Source organism: Bidens hawaiensis, unplaced genomic scaffold (assembly GCF_021521415.1).
Source record: "Bidens hawaiensis isolate Kalapana, Puna unplaced genomic scaffold, B.hawaiensis_p1.1 tig00037321_1, whole genome shotgun sequence".
In the NCBI taxonomy this organism is placed as follows: Eukaryota; Viridiplantae; Streptophyta; class Magnoliopsida; order Asterales; family Asteraceae; genus Bidens; species Bidens hawaiensis.
The window spans coordinates 186,020-202,374 of record NW_027496524.1 but is presented as its reverse complement, the minus strand read 5'-3'; the positions used below and the strand labels follow the sequence as shown (position 1 = coordinate 202,374).

General features: G+C 36.0%; 1 protein-coding gene across 1 annotated transcript; it reads right to left on the bottom strand.

The window, feature by feature from the left end:
- Positions 1 to 9,126: 9,126 nt before the first annotated feature.
- Positions 9,127 to 9,468, bottom strand: LOC143589282 (putative mitochondrial protein AtMg00820). Its single transcript, XM_077070095.1, has one exon. The coding sequence runs from the start codon at positions 9,466 to 9,468 to the stop codon at positions 9,127 to 9,129; it is 342 nt and encodes a 113-aa protein (XP_076926210.1).
- Positions 9,469 to 16,355: the final 6,887 nt, after the last annotated feature.

The following is a 16,355-nucleotide window of genomic DNA, read 5'->3' as shown; positions in this document are numbered from 1 at the left end:
CAAGTCCACGAGTGACTCACCTGACTGCAGTTAAGAGAATTATTCAGTATCTACGGGGAAATCCAGACATCGGGTTATGGTACCCCAAGGACGATAACTTTGATCTTACTGCCTTTTCAGACTTGGACTACGGAGGTTGCAAGATCAACTTCAAATCAACCACGGCAGGGTTTCAATTCTTAGGAAACCGGCTTGTGTCCTGGCAGTGTAAGAAGCAGACGACGGTCTCTACTTCAACCGCTGAAGCAGAATATGTTGCAACCTCGAGTTGCTGTTCCCAGGTTCTGTGGATTAAACAACATCTGCGCAACTACGGTTTGAAGTTTCTTACTACTCCTATTTTGATTGATAACTCTGCTGCCATGTCTACACAAAGAATCCCGTAAAACATTCTAAAACAAAACATATAGAAATTCGATATCATTTTATACAGGATTTCTTTGAAAAGAAATTAATCGACCTTGAGAAAGTACATACTGACTTTCAGAAAGCCAATCAATTTACCAAAGCCTTTGACAAAACTCGTTTTCAATTTTTCTTGGTTTAAATGGATTGAAGACCCTTGCTGATATCCTGAAACAAGAATAACTATCTTTCTTTTTTGTTAATTTTTGTTTTAAAATTTATTTTGATTTTGGGTTTTAGTGGTGAAAAATAGAAAATACAAAAATATTGTGATTTTTGTTTGTATAAATAAAACCCAAAAACAATAAAAAATTTAAAATCCAAAAATATTAGAAAATTTTAGAAAATAAAAAATATTGTGATTTCTTTTCTTTACTGTTTTTCTTTAAAATATTTTGAAAATCTAAAAAACATTTTAAAATTTGAAAAAGGGCAAAAAGATTGTGTTTTCAGTTTGTACAGAAAAAAATTCTGAAAAAACAAAAGGACTGTGACATTTTATGTTTATAAGAAAATTGAAAAAGACAAAAAGATTGTGTTTTTTTAAGTATGTATAGAGAAAAACTAAAAAGATTTTTGCATACGTTCGCTGAAAAGTATATCAATTACTCATATTTGAAGGACATGTACTTGTATATGTTTGGTCCTGATATTTACTTGTAAATGTTCAGGATAGCCATTCACCTGATAATGGAAGTAGTTAGGGCGTTTCGTTATGTGTTTTAGTTTAATTTTCTCGCTGAAAATTATGTCGGTTATTTAAGTTTGTGAAGCATGCTTGCATGTTTTGGTCCTATTATTCACTTGTGAATCGATAGGTTAGCCATTTGTTTATAGATTTAATATAACTGGGGCGATAAATTTAGTTTTGTTTTTATGCTCTTCAAATTATGAGTTTTTGAAGCAAAAAGAGAAAATGATAGTACATTTATTGTTTTGACCCCAAATCCAGCAAGAAGTAAGCTTAAAAGACTGTGTGCTTAACTGCATTGGTGCATTGGTAGGTCTTAAAATAAACAATTAGAGTAAAGTATGTGATATAAACATACAGAAATGCAAATAGAAAGAGGTGTTAGTCTCTAGCAAAAATCTCGGTGAGGATGGCAGAAATGTAATAACCTGTCATACTCAAGCCTTTTATTTGTTTGATCACCCAAAAATAAAATAAAGCAAATAACAAGCATTGAGATTAAGGACACTGTGAGTCTTTATGCGGCTTAATCATCTGGGTATTCATATGCACGGATATTTCACTCGCTTTTAGAACAAACCCAAAGTCATTAAACTTGATCACTGTTGTACCATCGTACAAATTCAAATTACTGACTTGATCAAAATCCGCTGTTAGTCATACATCCCCTTGCGCGCGTCTCAATACCATTAAGAAACAGACCCCAGGGGATACAATGTATGTAAGCCGACAGATGGACTCGTGCATATTCACTCATAGTAAAAGAATCTCAATGCATTGCTCATAAATCTTTATAAAATTCAAATTTTGATCAACAATATCATGGTTTAAGTCAAGTTGGGGTGATATGGCGAAAATCAAATTAAGCTTGAACAGAGATTAGAGGCTGATAGTTTCTGATATTCTGTACTTTAATTGAACCATTAATCATATCACAAAAACGCTTGAAAGTTTGTTATTATATTTAAGTGGACAACAATACCAATGACCGACTTAACGCCAGTCATAATATCGTTGAAATATAAAATTGTGATGGAAGGGCAACAAGGTCAATATGATTCTTTGCTTAAACTCACCAAAAAAAAGTGTACTACTTTTGAAAAATCATACAAAAACAAAAAAATATTTTCTTGTTTTCACATTTTTAAATTTTCGGATAATTTTCTTGTAAATATTTCATTTTTAACAACAATTCAAAATTCCAAAAAGATTTTACTTTTTCTTTTTAAATATTATTTAATCCGTTTTTAAGTTAAGTGTTTTTAAAGGAAAACACGTTAAGGTATTCGATCATCGAGAGATGGGCTCTTCGGTGATTCTCTTATTTACTTCCTTTTACTATTTAATTAATATTTAAATTTAATTGGTTAATTTATTCAATTAAAATTAAATAAAAGGTACTTCGTTAATTATGAATAACGAGTTAGGTCATTTTAACGAATTACATTCTAATTCATTACCCTAATTTGCTTCCGCACTCTATAACGAATGACACTTAATTCGTTACGAATATTTAACGAACTAGACAAGAACAAAATCTAATTCGTTATGATACGTGTTAATTTAATCTAACGAATCAGGTGATTCGTAGTTCAAAATTCAAACGAATCGGCTGATTCGTTACATTGGGAATCGTGCATACGAACCGTCTCACTATTCACCATCTTCTTCTTCCTTGTGTACAACTACTCTGCCAAAATTTTCACAAATTTCTCAATCTTCGAATTTCGGTGTTTTGATTATACTTCTGAGTTTACTAAGGTATAGACAATCATATCTTTGTGTTTTTCGTCAAATTTCATAACGATTTGATAGGATAATTATGCATTGTTATTTCCGAGTCTTTGAGGTTTATATAAACCTTAATCTATATGCTTTATATCTTGTTGTGTAAACTAATTTGATACCATTGTAATCAGAATGTGTTTCTGAGATCCATGATGGTCACTGATTTGGATTCATTTTGATGATTATAGGTGTATCATATTTCCGATTGTATATTTGACTTTTGATGTTCTTGGTTAATTTTGACCTTGCCATTTGAGTCAAAGATTAAGCTATTTTGGCCATTCGTTATGGTTAACGAATTGGAACTTATTCGTGTCCAATTCGTTAAGCTAATCATACGAACCAGGTTAACGACTTGTATTTATAAAAAAATCAAATTTTTCTTCGTTATTTATAACGAATTAGCCTTTAATTCTTTAACTTTTAATGGTAATTTGTTAATCCATATTCGTTGACTTATTTACCTGATAGCGAAGTAGATTATTTGATATAACGAATTACCAATTCGTTATAACGAATTAGAATACAACGAATGACATTTAAATTGTGTTTAAAATAAAAAGTTTTAAAAGTTGTCTAAGTTCAAACTTTTTATTTTAACTAATCCTCAGGTTTATTTATACAGCTCAATGGCTGATAACGTAGATCCAAATCCTCCTATTGATGCACCACAAGAACTACAAGCTCAGGACGTTCCTTTGCTTCCATATGATAAACGGCATAACGTTTGTGCCTTTGTTGATATGAATTTTCCTGATGAGCATGTTTTTGGAGCTATGCTGGCTTTTAATCGTTCTCGTATACACTATGCTGTCATTGCAAACCCTGACGTTAGATTCAGCATTGTTCGACAATTTTGGAACAGTTCTCAATATGTGTAGACAAAAAAACACATTGTTGCTGAGGTTAATAACTGACCTGTTGTTATTTCTGTTGAAACCATTCGAAGGGTGTTATGATTCGATGACACGATTGATGACCCAAGCAAATATTACAAAGAGTTGATCAAAGGATTATTTGGGCGGTTATTTTATTCTGGTGATCTCGATGCGTCTATGTATAACAAGGCATATTTGTGTCCCCAATACAAGTATTTACTTCATGTTGTCATACGTTTCCTTGGTTGACGAAAGGCTGGGTTTGATGAATGTCGCATCATGCTACAATAAGCATTTGTTGCACTTGTATTGAATAAGCCTTAAAATTTCTCGGAAATGATCTTTTATCATCTTACAGAAAATTGTATTCCTGGAAACGACGCGTTAAGTCCTTGATTTATCCGCGTTTCATCAAACTGTTTGTTCACGATGCACTCAGAGATTTGTAATCTATCCAAATAATGTGAAAGATAAGTTTATTTTGGACAACCGAGTGTGGAATCATACCAAGCCTTGGATCCTCCTCCTAGATTCAAAAGACTGATTGGTCATCTGGTAAATCCGGATTATGTATGTCCTGAAAATGATAGCTGGATCCACGATGATTCGGATTCTGAGCGTGAGGAAGGACCAGGTGGGAATGAGGTTGAAGATGATAATGATGGATGATGTGGGTGGTAATGATGGTGGAAATGGTGGTAATGGTGGGGATGTTGGTGCTGTGAATGTTCCTGTTGTACAACCTGCTGAAGTTGAAGCTGTTTTAGCTGGTGGTATAGCGGCTCATCATAAACGGAAAGGAAAGAAGTTGGTGTAAGAAGGTTCATCTAAGCGTAAATTGTCGGCTGGTGCTGGCATCTCATTTGGAGTTCAACCTCTAAGGCTGTCTACTCCTCAACAACCGGTGGTGCCGCTTACTACTAGCACTCCGAATCTTACGTTGACGACCACGCTTACGACGTATCCAAGGCTTGGTATGATTCCTCATTTAGTTTTATCTACAATACCAAGGCCTTCAACTGCTACTTCGATGGTTCCTTCTACACCAATAATGATGCCTCCACCACCTATGGACGTCTCATTTTTTAGGCTTAACCGACCTCAAGGTCCAGTTCAACCTATCTCTGCTTTGTTCCACACTATGACTCATGATCACCAAATGGGCATGGTGTTAAGTCTCCTCCATCTGAATGAAAATCAAATGTCGGCTTATCGAATGAATCAAGAACGCATGATGGAAAATCAGAAGTAGCTGTTAAGTTATGTATTCTTTTGTCAAAAGGAAACAAAGCCCTTCGTGAGATTGTTGAGTCTCAGGGGTGAAAATTAAAGAACAAGAAGATCTTCGTGAGATGATGAATTTAAGAAGCTCAAGAATGATGATGAAGATCAAGATGAGTCGGGTGCTGGAGGAAGTGAGCCACAACAAGCTCATGGCTCGTCCTCTGGTGCGGGTACAATTCCTGCTGGTGATTCAGGCAAGCAGATTATCACTTATCAATATTATACGGCTGCCAAACTGATTGAGATGATCGAGGCCGATACAGGTATTTTGTTGATGAAAAGGGGATGGTTAGAATCATTGTGAATGCGAAAGAGACTGAGGTTGGACAGTTTGTTGAGAAGTCACTGACACGAGAGCAGATTGCTATTCTGCTTGGTCTGAATGATAATGAATTAACCGTGTTGGACGCTGAGGAGGACATTGAGGTTGTGAACAATGATGAGATCTTAAATTATCCGACTGTTGAGATGAATACGGAGTTTATTTATGAGAATAAGGAAGTTGAGATTGAGGATATGACTACTGAGGAATACCCTGATCTGTTCCAACATGCCAATGTTGATCAGGGTGCTCCAATATTTACTGAGGAAACGGTCAAAGCAGCAGAAGATCATTTGGAAAAGACTTCCAAGGGAAAGGACGTTATTGATACAAGATTCGACTCAAAGATCGATCCGTTTATTGCAAATATTCAAATTTGGTTTGCTCATCAAGACAAGAGGGCTGGTAAGTTTACTAAAGCACATCGGTACGTTGATCATGAATTGAAGGTAGAAGCCATAGCATGTGCCAAAGTAAATTAGATGACATCTTTCAAGGCCGTGTCAAAAGTACAAGGTGATATCATTTCTTGGCTTTTTGATTCTGAGTTAAAAGTGTGTATTATCAAATAGGAGAAGGGCATTTAGTACTATGAAAGTATATCTGATGTCCTCTCATTACTAAGATGGGATGTACGTACTCTTGCGCATCGTCCATTTATTAATCGTGGTGGGAATCACCAAGCAAGTTGGCTTCACCAACACTTGCTGTTCGAGGTGAACAACGGTTTTAAATATTTTAAACCACAAATTCCCATCCGCAAGCGTATCGATGAGATCGATCCAAGAACAGGTTGAAGAAAGCTGGTTCTTAAGGTAAAGCCGCCAAAGAACATGAAGCGATTGCCGGTGAAGACTCTGAATCAACACATGTATTTATCCTTCAACCGTTGGTATTACAAGAACAAGACTGGCGAGGTTGTTATTGTGCTGGGTAAAGGTTTAAAGACCGAGCTAAGAAAGATCATTGATCAGATGTGGCTCATGAATTTGACAGAGACCGACAATGACGTGCTATTTAAGAACAAGATTTGGATAGAACGTCGTGAAGACTATGACCTGGCAATGCAATTTCAACGCATTGTTAGGGTGGGGTGTCATGAACATGGTATTCACAGTTCCGAAGATTGGCAGACAAGACACTTCAAGTAATTTAAAAGACAAAGAGCTCAAGACGAGGGGGTGTCTGTTAGTATACTGTTTTGCATCTCGAGTCTTTGAATTTATCAGATTGTATTTATCGTTTATTTATGTAATAAATATTAAGTTATTAAGGTAGTTTGTTAAGGGAGTCGTCTAGTTCATTAAGGATGTTTAATGAACTAGACTTAAGTTATATTCACTCCTAATTCGTTAAGAATGTTTAACGAATCAGGGGGTGTTTCGTTAATGTTTATTTCGTTAAAGTATTGTAACAAAGGCGGTGTCTGATTCGTTATGGAATGTTAACGAATCAAACCTGTCTTCTATATATAGTGGGAGTTTCCACTGTTAATTTAAGAATTGAGTTAAAGTTATCAAACCTCAGCCCAATTAGGATCTCAATATTCATCTTAATATTAATACATACACATATATATATTTACAATCTATAATAAAACATAACATTGATACATACAATCAATAGTATAATGAACTAGATCCATTTTAGTAATTATCATATAAATCAGATCTGAGATCTGGTGTTTAAGGTATTCACAGATATGCATTAGGTTCAATTAGGCATAAAGCTTAGGTGGACATCACTTATGGACCTATGAAGCGTCTTATCTCTTGTCAAAGCGTTTTTTGGCTGTCTCCAGATCACCTCAGTTTTACTTCAACCCCCCTAGTGCTTGATCAAAAGGTTTTTGACTTTTGCTATACAAACAAAAATTTTAAGCTTTAAGGTTGAATGTTGGAATTACATGTCGTCCGGTCTTACAAGCCTTACATTCAGGGTGTTTAGGACTTACTTGAATGCCCCTCCACTGTAGTTCAGCTTTTAATACAATTTATGACTTCAGATTATATAACATTATTAATATATATATATATATATATATATATATATATATATATATATATATATATAAATTAGCAATAAATAAGAAACAAAATACTTTTTGTGATAAAGACACTAACGGTCTCATATATGAATGGGTAATTGCTTTTTTGTGTAGTTCCTATCATTCAAGAGATGTATCTAGAGACATGCATAAATCTTCAAAATGACTCTCCACAATTAGTTTAGCAGGTTTAGTTTATATCATGTCAAACTTTTACGCATCATGGAAAGCTACCATTCAAATTAATGACTGCTCAAAAGCCTTTTTAGCCTATTAACTTCACACGTTAGGCACACAAAATCAATTTATCTATCATTTTCCAAAGTTTGGATCAAATTTTCATTTAAAAACATTTTTAACTTCTGTAAAGCTTGAAACTAAATACTTATATCACTTCCCATGTAGAAAAAGAACCAAAAGCCAAAATTTTATATAACACATGCACACTCTTTTTGTGTGTTTGAATATAAAACACACGCACACTCTTTATGCATTTTTGAATTTTCTCCCAATAAATTTGTGCTAAAATTTTAACAGAAAGGAAAACTTTTATGTGAAAATTTAACCTAAAAAAGACTCAATCGTCGAAACGTAGCATTTTATGGAACCCTACAAGCACATTAAATCTAGTTGTTCCAACTGGTTTTTTAAATAAGTCCAACACATTATTATCAGTGTGAATTTGTTCAAGATGAATCAATATCCGGTCGTAACAGTCACGAATGAAATGAATTTTTATGTCAATGTGCTTGGTTTTAGAATGCTGAACAGGATTTTTAACAATAGCAATAGCAGCATCGTCATCACAAAACATAAGAGTGTCAAGAAATTCCAAACCGTAATCCAGCAATTGATGTTGTATCCACATAACCATGAGCAGTAGGAAGAAGCATCAGTGTACAGAGCCTCAGCTGTGGATGTGGACACCGTGTTTTGTTTCTTGCATTGCCATGAAATGAGCCTATCACCTAAGAATTGACATCCAGTAGACATAGATTTCCTGTCAATATCATCACCTCCATAATTACTGTCAGCAAAACCATATAAGTCATACTATGAGTTTTTAGGATACCAAAGACCTAGATTCGTTTGCCCTTTCAGATATCTAAAAATACGTTTAACAGCAATTAAGTTAAACAGTTTAGGATTAGCCTTTAAACGCGTGCATTGACAGACTTCAAACATTATGTCGGGGCGACTGGCAGTGTGATACATCAGGTATCCGATCATTGATCGATAGTACGTTTGATCTACGGATTTCCCTTCAATATTAGATGAAAGAAACAGTTCTCCATAGGAGTCGTCGCACTCTAAGAATCTTGGAATTCGAATTACGCCAACATGTCCTCGACATATTTCCCTTGATGTAGCAAAATTCATGTCGAACTCTGACGAACCTGTAACCCCATAAATGTCGTCATCTCCCCCGACGAACTCATCTCGAATCTCTTATTCGTTACCTCAAATTCAAAACATAGAGCAGTACTGGTGGAACCGAAAATGTTACCGTCGACATAAATCTAAACTAAGATCAAATCTTTCCCAATTGTTTTAAGATACAACGTCTGATCGATGGTCCCTTGCTTATGCTCATGTTCCAGCAAATGAGCCGTCAAAGGGGCATACCATAGAGAGTTTTGTCTATTGTAGACGTGAGTAGGATGCTTTGATTCGGTAAAACCCGATGGTTGATCCACGTATATCTCCTCATTTACTTCCCCATACATAAATGTCGTCTTGACATCCATTTGATAAACCGTGAACCCCATGTAGGAAGCATATACCAAGAAACTCCGAATGACCTCAGGACGATCACCTGAGCGTACACTTCAATATAGTCTAAACCTCCAACCTGACTAAAACCACTAACCACAATCCGAACTTTGTTTTGGACAATAACCCCAGTATCATCTTGCCTGATGCGAAAGACCCAACTCGTATCTAATGCCTTCTTCCCGACGGGCAGCTCAACAGATCTCCAAACCTTGAGTTTCTCAAACTGATTCAATTCTTCATTTATAGCTTCCACCCAACTTGGTTTTTGCAATGCCATTTCAATGGACTTAGGTTCAATCAGAGAGATAAGCGGGAATACAAACAACTGTTGATGTGTCATATCTAAATTCTGGTTGAGATGCCTGATTCAAAGGGACCTAAGACATTCTCAATTCGATGATCCCGTTGACTTCTTGTCGGAACCGAATGATCCGGAACGGAACTGGTAGCCGGTAAATTTGTAAGATCTTCAAGTAGTTAAGAGAGAGGATTCCTCCATCCAGATGTCGTGGTACTATGCAAGTACGAGGTACTGGAAATGCACTTAGTTGGTATGACATCCGGAAATTTAGTGCTACCAAAAAATTGACGAATGGTACTCTCCCCCTCAGTTGACGAAACGTCGGCCGCATGTGTCTCAGTTGTGTGAAATTCACATACTTCAGGAGACTTTTGTGAAGAATTAGTCTTAATAACATATTCCCTGTTGACTTGAAGACAACAGCTGAGTAATATCAGATGATTCCGACGGATCCATAGCCAGCACTGGAGACTTTTGAAAATTAGCAGAGATATCATCTTCTTCATCAACAGCATTCCAAATCCCAGCACCTGAGTTTTCTGCATCAACAACTGGAAATACATTAAATGGCTTAAACAGTTCAATATAACCAAATAACCAGTCAGGACCGACACGAGCATTGGTTTCATTTCCTCTAACCAGCGCACATCATAAGAATCCACGATATAATTCGTTGCCTTGTTATAAACTCTGTAGGCATTGCGACCAGCATATCCAACAAAGTAGCAATCATCAGCTTTAGCTCCCAACTTTGGAGTCAAATCGAGATTCAACAGAGTGTATGGATATCCAAAGGCTCGAAAGTGTGCTATAGAGGGCTTGTGACCATAATCACTCTCATAAGGAGTCTTCATATGTGATTTATTGATCAACACCCGATTTTGAACGTAACATGATGTGTTGACCGCTTCACCCCAGTAGAACAGAGGTAGCTTCAAGTTACACAACATGGTTCTAGCGGCCTCAACTATAGTTATGTTCCTTCTCTCAGCTACACCATTTTGTTACAGTGTACATGTTGAGCTGTATTGCCTAAGCACCCTTTTCGGCACAATGTGATTGAACGTTGAGTTCTTGAACTCCGTGCCATTGTCACATCGAACCCCTTTTAGCTTCAAGTTAAGTTGATTCTCCATAAGCACCACAAAGCGCTTTATCAATTATGAAGTTTCACTCTTATTTGACAAGAAAATCACCCAAGTAAACTCGAGTAGTCATCAGTTATAACCAGACAGTATGAACTGCGAGAAAGACACAAAACATAACTAGACCAAACAAGTCCATATGAAGCAATTAAAAAACTGAGGAGATAGTATTGACCAAATTTGGCTTATGAGATTTACGATGATGTTTGCCTAAAGCACAAGCTATACATTTCTCAATTGTTGAAAAATATTTAAATGGCAAACAACGGACAATGTTGTTTTTAGCAAGATAGTTTAAAGTTTTAACATTCGCATGACCAAGGCGACGATGCCAAAGCATGGCATTATGTTCTTACACTTTTGAAAATAAACATGTGTTTTCATATGGAACAGTTTTATTCATGTCGATGACGTAAGCATTATCTTTTCTTTGTGATCGAACAAAAACCCAATCTTCTGGTATGATGATACCATCTTTTAAAATTAGACATTCTTTATTTGTGAAATGTGTTGAAAAACCTTCGTCACAGATCTGCGAGACATTGAGCAGACTGTGTTTTAATTCCCAAAAAAATTAACATTCTCAAATTTATTAACACCATTACTTACAGTACCCTTCTATGTGATCTTTCCTTTTTCTCCTCCCGCAAAGGAAACATACCCTCCATTAAATATCTGAATTTCGTGCAGTTGAGAGATGTCTCATATCATGTTCTTGCAACAGCCACTATAAACATAACAAGGGCTGATGATATTCCTCCATAGTTGTTCCTGCACGAAGTGCGAGATTAGTTAGTTATTGGTACCTAGTCCATACTAGTGATGGGTAAGCCTTCTATGCATTTTACAGGATTCCATGATATGTCTTCCTGATTATTTAAGATCGAGCAGGAAGATTTTGATGAATTGGACAACAAAGATTGGACAACCATTTATAGTCAGGTTTTAAAATTTGTGACTACTGTAAAAATTTGACTTTATCTCCAATTTACGGAGGGAAGTCATGTGGGACTTTGGTTTCCAGATTGATTTTGATCTAGAGGCTGGATTTTTTCTCGGGATGGAAATCGAGCTTCCATCACGCTTTTGAAACATGGCACATAGTCTGATCATTGTCAGAGGGATTTGACGTGTAATACTTTGATTTATTAGAATTAAATTTATTGAAGGTACCACGAGGCATATTCCCCTGAGTATGTCCGTAGTATTGGACATAAGGATGGTGTGGGCGATTTCTAGCAATGTGACCAGAAATGCCACAGTTAAAACATGTTTGACTTTTAACATAAAAATCATTGTGGTCAACCCCTGGTCTTGACCTATTGGGTGAGCCAGTTTGTACCACTTTGGACTTATCATTTTATTTATTGCCATTATGAACACACGAGCTTCCTTCTTTAACAAACATAGGTGATAAATGTTTATTCAAATTTTTGATTTTATCAAAATTATTTTAAACCACACCACCTGTTTTAAAAGTTTTAGAAGAATCAACCACACAATTATCTTTGCTCTTAAAAACAGAGCCCACACAAACAATAGTAGCAATAGAATCCATAGCAGGAAAATTTAAATAAACATTAAAATTAATGTCTTTATTATTCAAAACATGTAAATCATCCTCCTCATCAGTCCAATCCTCTATTATTACTTCATCTGCACGTGAAGAAAACACATTAATATCGTTCACTCTCAATGTTGGTTTAGTATATTTGACTGAGCCATGAACAGTTTTGCCATTTGCAGTCGGCTTGCCGTACTACATGAATGGTTCCTTGCTTCCTCTTATTTTAAAAGAGGAAGCCCAGGGTAATATACCCAATACCCTCACCCTTTTTCTCTTTCCATTATAATTGTTTCTCAATCAACAATAGCATTTGAGACATCCAACTTCTTAAAATTGAATTCAGCTTTTTTAAATTTACTGGTTAAATTCGCAATCTCCAACTTAGAAGCGTCTAACTCGGCGGTTAGCTCATCAATGTTTTGTTTTGCATCTAAGTGGTGACAACATTTTACGTTAAAATATGTTTGAAGTTTCAAGAAATCCTTTTGTTGTGCCTCTAGTTTATCTTTTTTTAAAGCCTTTTCAAGTTTCTTAAGGGTGAAATTTTCATGGTTTATGCCCTCTATTTCTCTAATCAGATTACTATTGTGAGCTCTATATAAATCTACCTTATTAAAGCAAAATTGAGAACACAATTCAGATTTACCTCAGATGAGTTGGAAGAAGTAGAGGTCATGAAAGCAAACTGAAGACCCTTTACTTGCTCCTCTGCATTGTTCTCTTCTTCAGTAGAACCAATTTGAGCAAGGTTCGCATCTTGATTGTTTATATTGAGTGCTACCATCTGGTCATTCCAGTCGAACATCTAAGCCACCAATCCCTGCTCATTCTCTCTAGCACCAACTGCATTTTCTCCTCTAACCCCACTTACCGAAACCAGCGCCCTTTCCCTGTTCACCTCGTTAGCAGGATTCAGGCATTCATGAGCAAAGTGACCCGACTCGTGACAGTTATAACACCTTAGTGTCACTTTATTGAATCCCACTTTCTTGTTAGCTGGAAAATTCAGGTTTTTCTACCTGTTCTCTTGGTAAACTTCTTTGCTCTAAACACTACCATTGCTATTTGCCAAGAGATATTCATTTCCTCCACATCATCAGGATGAATTTTACCCAACTCAGCAACTACAGCTTGTTGAACTAGATCTCCAGCAAGAAAAGAATTATAGCAATTCATAAAACCTGCCATTAAGGCAATGTTTTTTGAGACTCCTTTCAAATAGAAGGAACTTGAGTGGGAGATTGACTGGATAACCCAACATCTGGTTGAGGGTTAGTTGTTGGAGCAAGTTGTTGAAAGAACACAGGAGCAGGCTGTGGTGATGGCTGAGTAAATTGACCTTTAGAGAACTTAAACATTGAGAAGTTGTTATAAGGTTGTTGTGGCTAATCATATGACCCTGAGAAGATTTGAACATAGAAAAATTATCTTGTGATATGAGAGCGTTATTAGAAGCAACATTGTAGCCAGCCGCATTGTAGAAGTTAACTTGGTTTATGGCACATTGCTTATCATCAATGTCACAGGATTTAATGATTTCCATCACTTCTGACAAAGTTAATCTAGCAAGGTCCTTAGCCTTTTTAATTACTACAACATTGATGTCCCAACTTTGTGGCAGTGAGTTGACCAGCTTGTTGTTTGTTTCAATAGAAGTCGTATTGATGTTTGAAGATCTCATTTCAATTACTAAAGTAACAAATCTTTAAGGCAGTGTTTCCAAAGCCTCCCCTAAAACATGATTGAACATATTGAACTTTTGTCACAAAAGATCCTGTCAACTCTTCATATCCTCATTTCCCCCATACACCACAATAAAGACTTCCCATAATGCTTTAGCAGACTGTAGTTCTCTAAATCCATGAGAAATTTTAGTTGAAACTGCCATTGTTAAAGTAGCAAGGGCCTTCTTATCTTCTTCAGTCTTCTCAAAATCCGCGACGCAATACATTTCGATGGGCTTTACAACTACTTCATCACTATTCTCTCTCTGGTAAGAGTTAGGCTGAGGACCCATGACAATGCTTCTCAAAATATTCGCATCCTTCGTCTTCACATACTTCTAGAACTTGAACATCCACTGAGCAAACCCCTCATGAGACAGTAGATGGGGTACATGAGTAGTAGTTCCCATGATGGAATCCAACTCTTGATACAAAGTAGCATTTGATGATGTGTTACTTAATTGGTCCATCCTAAACTATAGTCCAAGTAACCAATCCAAGATATAGTCCAATAACTAAGGCCCAAAGAGACCAGGCCCAATTCCAACAAAAACCCGAAATCCAATAACAGAGAACCCAACGGAGATGAGCCCGAGAACCCTGAAGTTGAGCCAAGAACACTTGAACAAAGAACAAAGTAGCCTAGAACACAGATATAAACCCGAGAACACACTTATAAACCCGAGAATGATATATCTTGGCTGAAAACGTATTATCATTACCGATAACTCTTGTTAAGTTACCAGAGAATGATCAAAGACTGCCGAAATACTGAAATATGGCCGAGAACGATTAGGTGATGCCAAGAACTTTGGAATATGGTCGAGATCCTTGGCTGACAACCAAGAACAATCAACTGATGCCGAGAACACTGGAATATGGCCGAGAACGATCAAACCATTGACTTAGTATACTTGGGAAACAAAACAAATCCCGAGAATTCAGGGATTTGAGTTTAAACCAAAGATTAAGTCAAATATATCCCAAAACTATCTCAACTAAACCCGATGAACATGAAGATTACACAGTTCTTGACTTACAAGAATTTTACAAAGAACATTAACCAATAACACACTCATGAATCAATATTTTCACCAACACCGAGCCTAGAATAGGTCTATAGGCTCATATACCAATTGTAAGTCCCAATGAAGGATCTTTCAATGTGATATCACTTAAACCCAATGTTAGGAGGAATCTAACATTGATTTGATTCAATATAATATGACCCCGAACACAATAAATACACGCAGAATGTCTTCAATACACGTTATATTCAACATCGGGTGCTTAAGCCCTTAATAGTGATTACAATACGAATGATAAACAACATTTTTGTCTCTCATAGTCTACGAATGAACGACCCGCTCAAACGACCTAGTTACATGTTATATATAGCGCACCATCAACCCTAAGCCCAAACCCATAATATAAGCCCATCGAAATCAAAATATTTCGGTGTTACAAGTTAGCACAAAACCGAACCCACAAAGATAAAGTGTAAACCATTAAGTGTTGTGATGTGCTGTGCGCGTGCGTCTTAAAATTATAAGAGGTTGGATGATTTGACTTTGCACAAGATCGTGTTTTAAATTTATAAAAGTGATTTCTACAAAGACTAAACACACACAAAACAGGCAAGTGTACCTGTCATATATGTAGAATAGTATTGGTAAGAACCAAGTATCGATCCGTGGATACAAAGGTTTCTAATAATGAAAAGTTTTTTACTTCAATCGGAGGATTTAAATATTTTGGGGTTGATTTTTAAACTTTTTATAAATTATAAATACATATATATATATAATATATAGGTGACCGAGAACAAGGATTCTAAACGAGTTGTTCAATTATGCAAAGGCTACCATCTAAGATCAAGAATCCACTCCATTTTAGCTTTGATAATTAATATGTAGACATGTGATAAACTTTCCGTAGCAATATATGATAGATAGCTCCTTAAGCCTTATGTAAGCATCTTCGGCACTAAGGAGATGGTATGCGCATTTTAAAGTCCACCTTATCCTAATGTCATACCATCTCAATGATGTCGATTTGAGTTGGCAAGTACTTTGGTAAAGTGGAAAGATTAGGATTGACTTTGATTTCTCAAATACCAATTCTAACAACTTCGGGTGATTGTAGTTCATCACACAACCTCCCCTTGGTTGATTTATGTAGGTTATAATTACACATTCCGTTAACATATGGTTTCTTTAACTAATTTGATATCCTAAAAAAAGCCATTTTCGGATTACCAAGGTTTAGAAAAATCCACCGTAACTTATATCTCATCATTTCTAAGTACAATATAAGGATCCATGTTTCGATAATGTATCAAAGTATTTCTATCTTTCAAGAACATATTGATTAAGATGGTTTCACAATGATTCATTTTCAGCATTATTATGGCATAGAGAACAGGTT

Coding starts and splice junctions, on each gene's coding strand:
- LOC143589282 (XM_077070095.1), bottom strand. CDS start 9,468: ATGGCATTGCAAAAACCAAGTTGGGTGGAAGCTATAAATGAAGAATTG.